This window comes from Diplotaxodon limnothrissa, linkage group LG23 (genome assembly GCF_057381915.1).
Source record: "Diplotaxodon limnothrissa isolate DT_005_m linkage group LG23, D_limnothrissa_male_GT1.1, whole genome shotgun sequence".
Taxonomy (NCBI): domain Eukaryota; kingdom Metazoa; phylum Chordata; class Actinopteri; order Cichliformes; family Cichlidae; genus Diplotaxodon; species Diplotaxodon limnothrissa.
This window is the reverse complement of record NC_140617.1, coordinates 5,407,159-5,421,918: the sequence shown is the minus strand read 5'-3', so window position 1 is coordinate 5,421,918 and position 14,760 is coordinate 5,407,159. Positions and strand designations below refer to the sequence as shown.

Below are 14,760 nucleotides of genomic sequence, written 5' to 3'. Positions count from 1 at the left end.
AACCTCAAACTTTAATCCCCAGCTCGTGGTGCAGCACCCGTGTTGTCCTCTCCACTTTCAACTCCTAGTGCAAAAGATGAAAATGTAAGAAGGTAATCCAAAGAGGACATCAGAATACTACACACATTTGCAACCCTGCTGACGATCATCTCAATAAATAATATTCAGTCCAGTTTTTCCAAATGACCTCTCTTTACTGATATGAGAATTTCTTTTTTTGCATAAAAAGTGAACAGGTGGAGGAATAACTTACTGATTAAAAGTCATGACTTTTGCAAAATCTGTAAAATATAGTAAGAAATTACTACTTAAGAATCTCGTCTCTCTGTGTTTTATATCTGTGGCCACACATTTTTACCACAGTCATAGTTTCCTGCTGTAAAGATACGAACACTTTATAAACTAACTATGCAAAACACATGTTTACATAGAATATGACAAATACACTACTTAGCTATAAAATTACACTTTGTATAAAAATTCATTTGTTGACTTCTGAAAATACAGCTTTCTGGAGGTTTTGAACATTTCTGGTTTAAAGCTAAATCATTTGCTTGTGCAAACTACTCAAAAAAAAAACCCAACAACAACTTCCTGCTCTAACTGCTATGAAGAAGCATTTAAAGACAGAAACTGACTGTGACTGATGCCACTGCTCTTTAGAAACTCAGTAGAATTGTGACCTCACCATGTCTGTCCACTTCCTGGCCTTACTCGTGCTTGTGCTGACTCTTGAAGAACAAGGTAGGTGGGTTTTTTTTTTGTGTGGCTTGCATTTTATAGCATTTGACAGACAATGCATGATGATGGATCTATTTAACTGAGTATTTTTCTTTTTGTCTCCCAGTTTACTTGGGGAAGATCACTGGAGGCCATGAGGCTGTGCCACATAGCAGGCCATACATGGTGCTTTTGGAGAGGAACATGTCAGATGGTCAAAAAAAGTACTGCGGTGGCTTCCTCCTGAATGAGGATTTTGTGATGACTGCTGCCCACTGTCACGCCAAGTGAGTTTCATAAATGTATTTAATTATGAGGCCAAAAACTAGTTCATGGAGACCCTGACATAAATTCTTATCCATAATAAAATTAAGGCTCACGCAAAAACATTTGTAAATTTGTAAATAAATGGTATCTATATGTACCACGATATCAGCAATTGTGGCTATTCAATTGTTTTTTACCATTTCAGGTCTTACATAGTCGTAGTCGGACTTCACAATGTTCGTTCAAGTAAAGAAACACAACGCATATCTGTGGAAGAAACATTTCCACATGAACAGTTCAACCCAATTTCCTTTGTGAATGATGTAATGCTTCTAAAGGTAAGAATGTCATCACACAGAAAATATATTTGTTTTCCATTTGCATTTTTCTTTTATTACAATATCTTTTTTTAATTTACTTCATTCATTTGTATTACAAAATGCTGTAAAAAAAAATCACATTTTGATATCTGTTTTTTTCCTTAAGTTGAGCACCAAGGCAAACTTCAACGAAAATGTGAAACCTATTCCCCTGGCAAGTCGTGATAATGGTACTTTGCCAAAATCTTGTATACTCTCTGGCTGGGGGCGAACAGACAAAAATGCTAAATATATGTCTCCCACACTCATGGAAATCAGTGTTACACTGATTGACAATAAAGAATGTACTATGGAAAACTTCTACTGCTCTCAGGGAGACACAGGTCCAGCTGAGGTACATACATTTCTTTAAATATCATGTGGACAATCAAACTTTATGGTAATAACTTCACTATTCACTTTAAGCATCGGGTGTGTATATACTTTCAGGGAGACTCTGGTGGTCCATTGGTGTGTGAAGATGGAAAGGCATTTGGGGTGGTCTCCAGTGCAGTCAGACCACACTCAGGTGGCTCAGATATCTATAGATACTCGAAGATTCCTGACTCTAGAAACTGGATATTTTCAACCATTGGAAATGCCATGATAAAGGTGTAATGCTTATGAAGGCAGGTTGTTTAAATTTCATCTTTTGCTTTTGCTGTTTGTGTTTGAAAATTGATCACTGCAATGCTAATGCTAAGTTTGGGCTTGCAGGCTTTGTACAGATCTAACTTTGATGTCTCCACAGCAAAAGCTTTGTCAGAAGAAATGAGAGTGTCAAGGTTTTTTATAAGGTTCTAAAAGGAATTTCTAAATTTGTATTTGCAACAACTCGTTCATTCCACACAGATTAAATATAACCCTAAATCTAAAATTAAACTGTAGCAGTGCATAAGGTGTAATTTCAATTGACATTTGATAGTGTATTTGATTACATTTAAATTTGTTATATGTGCCATATTTTTTCAAATAATAAATTCTGACTGTCTCTCGTTATATGTGTGCAGTTCTTTCAAATAAAAAGACAGCATTTCCTCCCTGTGAAAAATAGTGCCCTTATCTTGAATTCAGAGTTGCAACTGTCTTTCTACTTGCAAGCTTCAAACTTATTCAGTTTTGGAAGACCTGAAACCAGTAGAATTTCATTAATTCTATCTTGGAAAGAAAAGATCCCCTAGGGCAGCGGTCCCCAACCTTTTTTGCGCCACGGACCGGTTTATGCCCGACAATATTTTCACGGACTGGCCTTTAAGGTGTCGCGGATAAATACAACAAAATAAAACTAGTACCGGTACCGAAAAAAAGAAGATTTATTCATAACACACGTGAAAAGACCCAGGAAAACAGAGTTAACGATAAAAACGATAACAAAATAACACTGAAAACAGATAAAAACCCTGAAAACCATATATTTCACACCTGAGCCTCAACTCTCGCGACCTGGTACCAAACGACTCACGGACTGGTACCGGTCCGAGGGGACCGCTGCCCTAGGGGGTCCATTGTCCCTCTCAGGGGGTTACTCCCACGGGGTTTAACTCTGGGACTCTCCACCATTTGACCCTAGAACTGAAGAAGCTTCTCCGATGAGAGGTGAAATGTCTTCAAGCAACTTAAAGAAGTCCAGACGCTTTTCTTTCCAAGCTCCTTGGACTACAATGACCTGGATGACTGAGAACCTTCACAGACATTAATTCTATCCCCATCACAAAACAAATGTGGAAGTCTCTTTACAATTGACTCTGTATTGGAATTTATTTTATTTATGTATTGGTCACATTGTTGCTTTGGTGCCACTGGGTTTTTAGCATGTCTGCTTCACACTTTATTCAGGAAGTTGGGAGGGAGCATTCACGCAGGAAGAACCCAAAATGTTGTGAGAATCCCACAGTTAGTGGAATCCTTTGTTAGATCCAAGGTGTTAACGAGAGAGACTTTATTAAAAGAAATAGTTACTCTTAAAGCGAATCAGTCGACTTCAAGGCTTGGGAGTATTTTTATTTTAGCAGTCTCTAACAATGTTTAAGAGGGTGGTACACCTCAAAGTTTCCAAAGACAGAAACAGAGCAGAACATTAATTAACAAAAGGATAATCAGTGTAGTTCATTTCACCCAGCAGTGGTTTTATAGTTAGGGGTTTAGGCTGATTGTTGGTTCTCTTGGTTTGTTTAAACAGACCATAAGAATTTTTTTTAAGTGATAGGTTATCAGAAACTACATTCTGTTTTTGTTTTTTGTTTTTTACAACTGAAGCAGAGGAAATTGTCTCTGACATTAATCTAAAGATCCTATTTAACACATCTTTGCATGTAGCCAAGCAATACTGAGATGCAGAAAATATAAACAAACAAGCTACAGCTAAAATCCTACACTGGTGCACCAAAATAAATGTGAAACACCTTAAGCATATAGTACGAAGAAGAAGGTACTAAAGCAAAGGTGGCCCAAAATAAATCTATAAATAGATGAATCAATGATACATTTCTCCCCAGTTTAATTGTCTTCTTATTACTAAATTAATAAATCATTATGTTTTAAATTTTTTTCCCAAATAATTAAATTCATTTTCATTTATGTGACTCTTAAAACACTAGATTAGTGAAAACTTAAGTAATGATACATTTGCTTCAAACATAGAACAGCATAAAGCAGTAATTAGTCATTGCTGATTATCTACAAAGAGGAAGCAGTAAGGGTGCAGTACAGTATCTCGCTGTTTCATAATTACCAGAGTATTACTAAATTAGTGCATCCCTTCAAGGAAAGTACATTGAGTAATTTCCCCGTAACTTTAAAAGTTTAATCATGATATTCCTGAAGGTCAAACATACATCACTGGTGAAACTAACTGTGTTATCTTTTAAACAAAGCATCTTTCAGTGGTTAAGATTATAAAGTCACTCTAAATAAAACAAAATGTAATTTAATGAAACTAAATATTTAACACTTACAATGAGATTTAGGACTGCTGACGTCCTTGATTGTGGTTCAAAGCCACATCATGGCTCATGCAGTGCACAGTCACATCTTACAAATAAACATTCAAAGACTGAAACAGAAAGTATGTGCACTGCTGCTCTTTAGTATTTCAGTTGGGATCTCACCACCACCTTACACTCATCTTTGTTGCTGTAGGTGCAATTTGATGCGAATCATAGAAGAAAACCACACAAACACACAAAAGGATGGTGCCAGAAATTCTTACTCATAATTTTGTTGTGTAACTATTAGTAATTATTTATTCTTAGTCCCTCACCCTCACCCCATTATTTTTCCTAATTCCAAACCAAACAAACACATTCTACTCTGAGCACACAGGCTTTTTTTAAATACCAGTGCACCTTGTCTAGCAATCACATTCACACTCACAGGTGCAATGGATACAACTTTCAGCATCTTATCCAAGGATTCTTATAGATGCAGACTGGAGTATGTGGAAATTAAACCACCAACCTTCAATTTGGTAGACAACCCAGACCACCACCTGAATGACAGCTGCCCATGTTAACATGCACATCATGTGCATTTCTTTTAAATCACCATGGACAAACAAACAATGCCACTTTTTTAAAGCAACACTACATGCAAAATCCAACATTGCTAATGTTTATATTTATTGATTGCACGTGATTTTTATAACTACACTTAAACCAAAGTGTATAACTTTCATGACTTAATGCTGTTTATCTCTTGTTTTGTAGAGGCCATTTTTTTCAGCATGCTTTTATATATGATATATAATAAATTACTGCACTGTGCATCTTCTTTGAGACTAGCAGAGAACAAAGAATCCACAGTTTGTTTTGAACCAGATTTTTAAACAATAAACTGCATTTTCTCAGCACATCCAGGCATGTATGCTTCTCTATGTATGCACAACGTTGTTTCCTAGTGAAGAACAAGCATTGCTTCATTAAGAAGAGGTCCACAATTGACTTAAAGTCTAAATTGCAGCTTTCTTCTCATTAAGAACTTTCAACCTGACAAAGTAGTTATTACTGATGTACTCTATATGGCTGAAGTGGAACACGAGAAATCCTGTACTGCAAGTTAGATTTTTTTAAGCATGAGTTCAGACACATAAAGACAGCACTGCCTCCTTGTGAAGAAATTGCATTGATGCACCTTGGATGTACTGTTTCAGTTGTCTTTTCATTTATGAGCTTTCTAAGCAAATATGTATGATATGAACTCACATTTAAATGCTGACAAAGCTTCATATGGATACTAACAGCATGTGCCATTATTTCCAGTGAAAAAACATATTTTGTCTCCTATAATGTTCTTTCATGTTTTAAACAGTCAATCTATGACATGTACTATATTATTCTCTCTCTCATAATAGCAATAGTGATAATGTCAGATACAGTCATAAGTCTTTCGATACTGTGATAGAATGACTTTCATTATTATCATACCATAATTTATACTGAATGACTAAAATTTTGATTTATCATCATTTATGTCTGTCAGGGGCTGGGGCTGTGACCCGGAGTCTCGAGTTTATTTTGTGTTGTTTTCTTTCTTACTTAAGATTCATGTGTTACTCTTAGTTAAGGGTGTAGTTGAGTTATTTTGTATTTTTGATTACTAATGAAATAATGTTCTGGTATTATTATTAGTTTGTCTTCTGTCTCTTGTGCCTCGCCCTTCTATGTCTCACTACTCTCTCTATGTGCATGTGTGTGTGTTTTACGGGTCTCGTCCCCCTTATCTGTTCCCATACTCTTCTCCCTGTGTTCCTTTCCATTCCCCCAGCCTGCCATGTAATTCATGCCTGTGTGTTCTATGTCTTATTGTCAAGTTTAGTTGTCATGGCCACGTTTCGTCATGTTTCCTATTTTATTTTGAAAGGTCTGGTGTTTCCATGTTAAGTGTATTTTGTTTTATTTCCCCTGTGGCGTTCAGGTTCATTTATGTCAGCTGTGTTCCCCAGGTGTTTCCACTTCCCTCATTACCCTTAGGTGTCTTTAAAGTCCTCTGTCTAAGTCTGTCCTTTGTCGAGTCGCCTGTTGTCTTCATGTCAAGTCACATCAGGCCACAGAGTCTTGCTTTCAAGTGTTCATGTTCATGCTCAGGTTTCTTCACATTCAAGGTTTTACATGCTCCTGTTCAGTTTTCATGTTATGTTCTCATAACATTGTTTTCATAGTTAGTTTAGTTCATTCCCTATTTAGGTTTTGGTTTAGTTTCACCTTGCCTTGTTTTTCTGTTTTTTTTTTTGGTAACAGTCATAATAAAGGCTCGCTTTTTGTTTAAACCTCAGTTCATCTCTCCCGTGTCTGCACTTGGGTCCGCTCAATAAACACAACGGCTACTCTGCTGTGACAGTGGCTTAATCTCTAGCTACTGCATATGTAACCCAGTTCCTAAAATCATCTCAAACAGAAAGAGAAGAAAAATTAAAACATTTAATGTTCATTGTTCTGTTCTTACTGTCCCGGTTAATGAAAGTGAAATGAGATCAAAATAATTATTTAAACATAGAAGGGATGCAGATTATATATGATATGCTCTGGTCAAACAAGGGTTAAGTTTCTCAGAGGGTTGATGAGCTCTGATGAGAGCCTATTGTTTTACTCCACTCCTCACATGTCAGCCAATCGGTGAAGCTCTAGGCAGCTCTTGTCCCTCCTTAGTACCAGCTCCCAAGTTTTCAGTCTCTTGCTTCTACAGCCGAACAGAGCAGACGGACTAAAACTTTTGTTATCGGTAAGCTGGCGAAATTAACCTCTAACGAGTTAAAAGAAATACCATCTAAACTGATATTTTTCACAAATTATGTATTTGCACTTGTTGTTGTCAAGGGCAGAGCGAAACCGGAGGGTTTACTGAGCTGTGGCTCCATGTAAATGCTGAGCATCCACTCGACGGCGGTAAGCTAAATGTGGCTAATCAGACACGTGATGTGCGGAGTGTGGGTACAGTTGTTCGATGTCTCTGAAACGCTGTTGTTATGCTAGTTAGATCGTTAACTAAGTCATTAACATGTGAAAAGCTGTAAATGGTTAAAGCAGCTAAAAATAACTTTATGAGAGATAATTGTAATCAGACTTTATCCTGCTTCCTGTTTAAATTTTGATGTCAATCAGTTGTTTTACAATACTCAGTATTGAACACTTGGAGGTAATTTTTAGTGTATTTCCACTTGTACTGGTAGGCCTATGGTACAAGCGGGATTAAGCACGTCTATTTTAATACTCCTATTTGTGGACTGAGTCCTTGTGTTTACGTGTTATTGAAATTGATTATTTGCACTTTGTTCAATTTCTGATAAGCATTTGCATATTATTCCATTTCTTAAAAGGGGTAATATACTTATTTATTTGTGATTAGATATATATGTACAGTGAGTTTATTTTGATCGATGTAATTAATGTTTACAATGAAAGTGAATTATATGGTGACTATAATTCCTGAATGTTTAAAACCTTGTAGATAATCTTTAATGTTACTGCAGGTTACAAATAATTGAACCTTGATACTGTGAAATTTTGGATATTGATACTTTGACCTTTGAAACTTGATATTTTAATGTTGTACAACATGACTGAACTGATGATGATTGAATTGATGATAGCTGATCTGAATAGTAGTTACTGCACTGTGACACTACTTTAGTTTAATTTGTGAGAGTTATCCTTAAAGGGCACGTGACATATATTTGGCCATTGTTTATAGGTCAGGTTTTTATATGGGACGAATCCAAAGACCAGGTCAGCGATTCCAGAACCCAGAGTGTTCCAGTGTTCACTGGATGGCGAGCCAACCCAAGATCCTAGGAGACGATATACATGTACACGCACACTCATTTGCACATTGATGGACTACAATCCTCTACTGTACAAGTAGTACGGTAGGACAGACAATCACACACACACTCCTTGTCAGACGAATTCTATGGGCCCCACCGGTACCATTTGGACTTAAAAAAGACTAATTCTTTTACTTGTGCACAATTTTATTTAATTCTATTTTTTTTTGCTACTTTGGGGGAAATTTTTATACTTGACATTCTGTTAAAACCTGTTGTAATACTGTGTTGTTTACAAATTTCTTTTGCAAGGCTTAACATCACTAAAGTACTTTTAAAGCCACATAACTGTGTTTGTCTGGTTTCTCTGCCATTCGTGTACCAGAGCTCTAAGAGTCGTTCTCAGTCTTCTGACACTAGCCCAAATTGCTTATTACTTTGGTAATTATCCATCGGTACTTTATGTAACTCCACGTAAGTGCTACAAAAGTGGCGAGCCAGCCAGCAGCTCTTTGGTGCATGAATATCAGCAGTGAAACCTCCTTAAAGTGTGTATTGTCATTGAAACATCTTTTGCTATTGCCACAAGATGGATTTTGTATTGAGCTCAGGTATCAAAGTCCCCAATGCAGTAATTGTTAGTGGTACACTCAATTCATCGGATGATGAAGGGGTTCTTGACTTTTTGAAGCAGTATGGTACCTTTTAGAGCCGTCCCAGTTGTAGATCCAAACTCAGAATTTTTCAAAAACCTGATCGTCGAGTACCGAAGTGGTAACGCCATTGATGCCTTAACTGATCTTTTGCCATACACATATGAAGTTGAAGGGAAGCCCGGTGTAAAATACCATGTAAGAGCTCTCTCCAGCGTTTACACTGCCAAGGTGGGTGGCAGTGCTACTAAGTCCTACTTAGATGAAATAAAGCAGGTGGCAAAACTGAGTGGCAAAAGTTTTGAAGAGGTACTGAAGTCGATGATGACAGAGATCAGTGAAATCATTGGGAGTTCAGAGACCGATGATGAATGTATGCTCTCCTCCATGCAAGTTGATGATCCAGACAGGGAGAACCAGCTTCACCCCTCTCTTGAAACTTCTGAGATTGCACGCCAGCAGTTTTCTGAAGATCCACCCCAGGTAGGATTGATTCAAGGTGGTGCGGAGCCACACCTACCTGTTGATTTCAAAAAGAGCCCATTTAGTGCGGCAAACAGTTTCAACCCACCTGAAATTCAGAAAGTCATTGTGGAACACATCGTGAAGAAAGATGACTTGATTGCACATTCATATTCTCCAATGAGACTCCGGTCATTCTCTGGCAGGATCCCCAGACCCAGCGGTGAGACAGATTATGACACATGGCGTTCACATGTCGAACTTCTCAGGAAAGACCCTGCCATGTCTGAACTTCAAAAATCTAGAAAGATCTTTGAGAGCTTGTTGTCCCCTGCAGCTGACATTGTCAACAGACTGAGCCCAGAAGCTACACCTGAGACTTACCTTCAGTTGTTGGATGCAGCTTTTGGAACAGTGGAAGATGGAGAGGAGCTTTTCGCCCAATTCATGAACACTCTTCAGGATCCTGGTGAAAAGGCCTCTGCGTACCTCTGCCGTCTTCAGGGCGCATTGAACCTTACTCTGAAGAGGGGAGGAGTCTCTGCTGGGGATGCCGATAAACACATTCTCAAGCAGTTTTGTCGTGGATGTTGGGACCACACCTTGCTCTCAGATCTTAATCTTGAAAACAAGAAAAGCCAACCCCCAACATTCTCAGAACTTCTATTAATGCTCCGGACAGAAGAAGATAGACTGGCAGCTAAAGCTACACGGATGAAGAAACACCTTGGCTCAACCCGGCAGCGGGTTGTGGCGCACTGTCAAAAGACTTGCACCTGTAGTGAGCTACAGGCAGTGACTCAATCTGATTCTGACCCGTTGACAGATCTGAGGAAGCAAGTTGCATCCCTACAGAGTCAGCTTACTAATTTGATGGCAAAGAAACAGAAGAAAAGCTCGAAGCCTAAGGACAAGGCCGAGTGTGATTTACGTGAGATGGCTATGGCAACACCTAGCATCAAGGTCACAAGTGCGAAGCCTGCCAACTTGCGGCGGAGTACCCAGCCTAAACCATGGTACTGCTTCAAGTGTGGTCAGGATGGCCACATCTCAGCAAGTTGCAGTAATGACCCAGATCCCACTCTTGTCGCTGATAAGAGGAAGCAATTGAGAGAGAAGCGTCGCATTTGGGAGATGCAAAACACTTCATCTGCTGACCAGGATTTTTAGACGCAGTCTCAGTTGTGGGGCAAACTGGGACTGAAGCAGGTCAACATCGTCCCGCTAAATCTGGAAGTCAAGCTAAACCAAGAGCACAGGCCACTTTGAGGCAATCCCATGTTGGAGAACAACCTTTCAGACTACCTAAGAGGCTCATAGGCACAAAGAGTACAGGTCAAGTCACGATCAAAGGTAAGGTGTGCAGTTGTCTCCTTGACACAGGTTCTCAAGTGACCACTGTCACCAAGTCCTACTATGACCAGTATTTGTCTGAGCAACAGATAGAGCCACTACATGACCTTCTGGAGGTTGAAGGGGCCAATGGGCAGCTTGTACCTTACCTGGGTTATGTTGAGATTGGAATCACCTTTCCTAAAGACTTTCTTGGTGCTGAACTAGAAGTCAAAACGCTAGCTCTAGTAGTCCCAGACACCGGGACATTAACGAAGTCTTGTGTATTGATAGGAACAAACACTCTTGATGTAGTGTATGAAATGTACAGAGAGGCAAACCCAGAGGGCTACCATCCCATTCCTCATGGGTACAGAACCGTACTCAAAGTACTGGAGTTGCGGCAAAAGCAAGGTTCAGATGAAAACGTTGGATTAGTGAGGATGCGTGGCAAGGATGAAGTGAACGTCCCAGCTGGGAAAACAGTCGTTCTTGAGGGGACAGTATCAATCAAGGAATTTTACACTGAGAGATCTGCCCTGTTGGAATATCCTTCAGTATCTTCCCTGCCTGGGGGGCTTTTGGTGCAAACCTGTCTCCTTGACTTGCCAAATAACCAGTTGTGCAAGCTACCTGTAGTAGTTTCCAATGAGTCAGAGCATAACATTACCATCCCAGCAAAGAGTGTGATTGCAGAACTCAGTGCAATACAGACTGTCCTATCTCACAAACAAATTGTGAGTGAGCCATCAGAGTGTGAACCATCCAGGACCTCTAGTGTGACATTTGACTTTGCCGACTCTCCCATCCCTTCTGACTGGAAAGACCGCATTACTCAAAAGCTGAGCAGTATGCCAGAGGTCTTCGCCCAGACTGATCTGGATTTTGGAAGGACGGACAAGGTCAAACACCACATTAAGCTATCAGATGAGACACCATTCAAACACAGAGCCCGACCGATTCACCCGCACGACATAGAGGCTGTTCGAAAGCATTTGCAAGAGCTTCTCGCAACTGGAGTAATCCGCGAGAGCGAGTCCCCATTCTCTTCGCCAATTGTTGTGGTCAGGAAGAAGAACGGTCAGGTACGTCTGTGTGTTGACTACCGTAAGTTAAACTTACAAACAGTGAAAGATGCATACGCCCTCCCAAGACTGGATGACACCTTCACCGCACTCTCAGGTTCCAAGTGGTTCAGTACACTCGATCTTAAATCCGGCTATTATCAGATCGAAGTTGCAGAGAGTGACAAGCCCAAGACTGCCTTTGTCTGTCCACTAGGTTTCTGGGAGTTCAACCGTATGCCACAGGGAGTGACAAACGCGCCAAGTACTTTTCAGAGGCTTATGGAGAGATGCATGGGAGACATAAATCTGAAGGAAGTTGTTGTTTTCCTGGATGATCTCATAGTTTTCTCGAAAACCCTTGAGGAGCATGAAGCCAGACTCATGAAAGTCCTGGAACGCTTAAAGGAGTATGGCTTAAAGCTGTCCCCCGAGAAGTGCAAGTTCTTCCAGTCCTCAGTTCGGTACTTGGGGCATGTTGTTTCTCAACACGGAGTAGAAACTGACCCAGAAAAGACAGCCACACTTAAAACTTGGCCAGTCCCTCAGAACCTTAAGGAGCTGAGATCCTTCCTTGGGTTCTGTGGATATTACAGACGGTTTGTTAAAGGCTACTCAAGTATTGTGAAACCGCTGAACGATCTAACGTCCGGTTATCCACCACTGAGGAAGCATTGCAAATCAAAAGGGAGGAGTAATCAGTATCATGATCCAAAGGAGCCGTTTTATGGACGGTGGACCCCTGCATGCCAGAAAGCATTTGAGACTATCATTGACAAGCTAACGTCGCCTCCAGTCCTGGCCTTTGCTGACCCAAAGCTGCCTTACATCCTTCATACGGATGCGAGCACTACGGGCCTTGGAGCAGCCTTATACCAGGAGCAGGAGGGACAGCTGCGGGTTATCGCCTATGCGAGTAGAGGTTTGTCAAGTAGTGAGTCCCGCTATCCAGCACATAAGCTCGAGTTTTTGGCTTTAAAGTGGGCTGTAACAGAGAAGCTGAGTGACTACCTCTATGGCAATCAGTTCACCGTTGTCACAGACTCAAACCCTCTGACCTACATCCTCACCTCAGCAAAACTCGATGCAACCAGTTACAGGTGGTTGGCGTCCCTCTCTACCTTCAATTTCAGACTCCAGTATCGTTCTGGAAAACAAAATGGAGATGCCGATGGACTCTCGCGTCGTCCTCATGGCAGGCTACCTGATGACCTTACATCTCAAAAAGAGAGAGACCGGATATGCCAGTTCGCAAAACAACATCTGTCAGATCCAGACAATATTGACTCAGTCGATCAGGATGTTGTTCATGCTATCTGTGAGAGACAGTTTGTTTATCATTCAACCACCTCTGAAGCTTTGGGTGATGATGCAGGTATAACCCTTGTCGAAAGTCTTGCCATTTCTGGAGATGCTATACCTGACAGCTTTGAGCAGGAAGAAACATTGGGAGGCTTACACATCATTCCCCACCTGTCACCGGCAGATCTCAGAGACAGCCAGAGATCTGATCGGTGCATCAGACATGTTATTACCCAGATGGAGAGTGGGGAGAAACCCCCTCCCACATTGAGGAAAGAACTTCCAGACGTAGTCCTGTTGCTGAGAGAGTTGAACAGGTTCGAGCTGTGCAATGACATTCTCTACAGAACACGAAGAGAAGGCGGTAATAAACATTACCAGTTGGTCTTACCTGAAGACCTGCGAGAGTCTGTGTTGACAAGCCTACATGACAATATGGGTCATATGGGAATAGAGCGCACACTCGATCTGGTCAGAGCCAGGTTCTATTGGCCAAGAATGTCCTCAGATGTGGAGAAAAAGATAAAGACCTGCCACAGGTGTGTGCGCAGGAAAACGTTACCTGAGAAGGCTGCACCTTTGGTGAATATCATGACGACAAGACCCCTCGAGCTAGTCTGCATGGATTTCCTATCCATTGAACCAGACAGCAGTAATGTGAAAGATGTTCTTGTCATCACAGATCATTTTACTAAATATGCAGTTGCTATCCCAACATCGAACCAAAAAGCTCGGACTGTCTCAAAGTGTCTGTGGGACCATTTCATAGTACACTATGGCATTCCTGAAAAATTACACAGCGATCAAGGGCCTGATTTTGAGTCTCAGTTGATCAAGGGGCTGTGTGAAGTAGCAGGCATACAGAAGATTCGGACTACGCCGTACCACCCCAGGGGCAACCCGGTGGAGCGTTTTAACCGAACACTCTTAAGTATGCTTGGAACTCTGGAGAACAAAGACAAGTCACATTGGAAGGATTTTGTAAAGCCTTTAGTTCATGCGTACAACTGTACCAAGAACGAGGTAACTGGATTCACACCGTATGAGCTGATGTTTGGGCGTCAGCCACGGTTGCCTGTCGATTTGGCTTTCGGTTTACCTGTGAGAGAACAACAAAACAAGTCACACTCCCAATATGTTAAGGACCTCAAATCCCATCTTGAGGAGAGCTATAGAATAGCTACACGGAGTGCTGCAAAGGTAGCCGAAAGGAACAAAACCAGATTTGACAAACATGTGACCACATCTACCTTGGAAATCGGGGACCGAGTGCTGGTCAGGAACATACGCATTCGAGGAAACCACAAACTCGCCGATAAATGGGAGCAGACCGTCCATGTGGTGGTGAAACGAGCTGGAGACCTCCCTGTCTACACCGTTAAACCAGAGGGCGGGGATGGCCCCATACGCACCCTACACAGAGACCTCTTACTCCCTTGTGGGTTCCTCTCTGCAGCCAAGGAAGTGAAACCTGAACAACCAGAACCCAAGAAAAGGCCCAGAACGCGACGGACCACTCAGAAAGACAATGAAAGAGCAGATCACCCCTCGGACGAGGATGATATTGTTTCAGTCCACTGGTTTGCAGATAGATCAGTGCCAAATGACTCGGCGTACATTGTCAAGCGAGATCTTCTGCTGACCCATAAATCAAGTCTTGGTCAAGATGATGTGACTGCAGATCAAGACAAGTTGGCTGGTAATGCTCCAGCTTGTGCAGACACCATCTCCGATGTTGTTCCAGCCAGTCATGCTGACCATAACCAACCTTATGACAATCAGATTGCGAGTTATGGAGAAGCCTTGTATGGGGAAGACTTAGCCGGAAATGACGAACCTGAAAA

The 14,760-nt window shown here is 41.1% G+C and overlaps 1 protein-coding gene and 1 long non-coding RNA gene across 2 annotated transcripts; both read left to right on the top strand.

Moving 5' to 3' along the window:
* The first annotated feature begins 682 nt into the window (after positions 1-682).
* Positions 683-1,964, top strand: LOC146607350 (granzyme G-like). The gene is made up of 5 exons (XM_085348074.1): positions 683-744; positions 848-1,007; positions 1,193-1,325; positions 1,474-1,701; positions 1,797-1,964. The coding sequence occupies exons 1-5, from the start codon at positions 690-692 to the stop codon at positions 1,962-1,964; spliced, it is 744 nt and encodes a 247-aa protein (XP_085204200.1). The 5' UTR covers positions 683-689.
* A 4,797-nt stretch (positions 1,965-6,761) lies between these two features.
* On the top strand, positions 6,762-8,595 carry LOC146607349 (uncharacterized). The gene is made up of 3 exons (XR_014905129.1): positions 6,762-7,061; positions 7,157-7,225; positions 8,031-8,595. It is a non-coding gene; the product is annotated as an uncharacterized LOC146607349 (long non-coding RNA).
* The last annotated feature ends 6,165 nt before the right edge of the window (positions 8,596-14,760 follow it).

Bases quoted from the DNA above. Each gene is read 5' to 3' on its own strand.
- LOC146607350 (XM_085348074.1), top strand. From the start codon at position 690: ATGTCTGTCCACTTCCTGGCCTTACTCGTGCTTGTGCTGACTCTTGAA. The intron at 745-847 runs GTAGGTGGGTTT...TTTGTCTCCCAG, and splicing joins GCTGACTCTTGAAGAACAAG to TTTACTTGGGGAAGATCACT. The intron at 1,326-1,473 runs GTAAGAATGTCA...TTTTTCCTTAAG, and splicing joins ATGATGTAATGCTTCTAAAG to TTGAGCACCAAGGCAAACTT.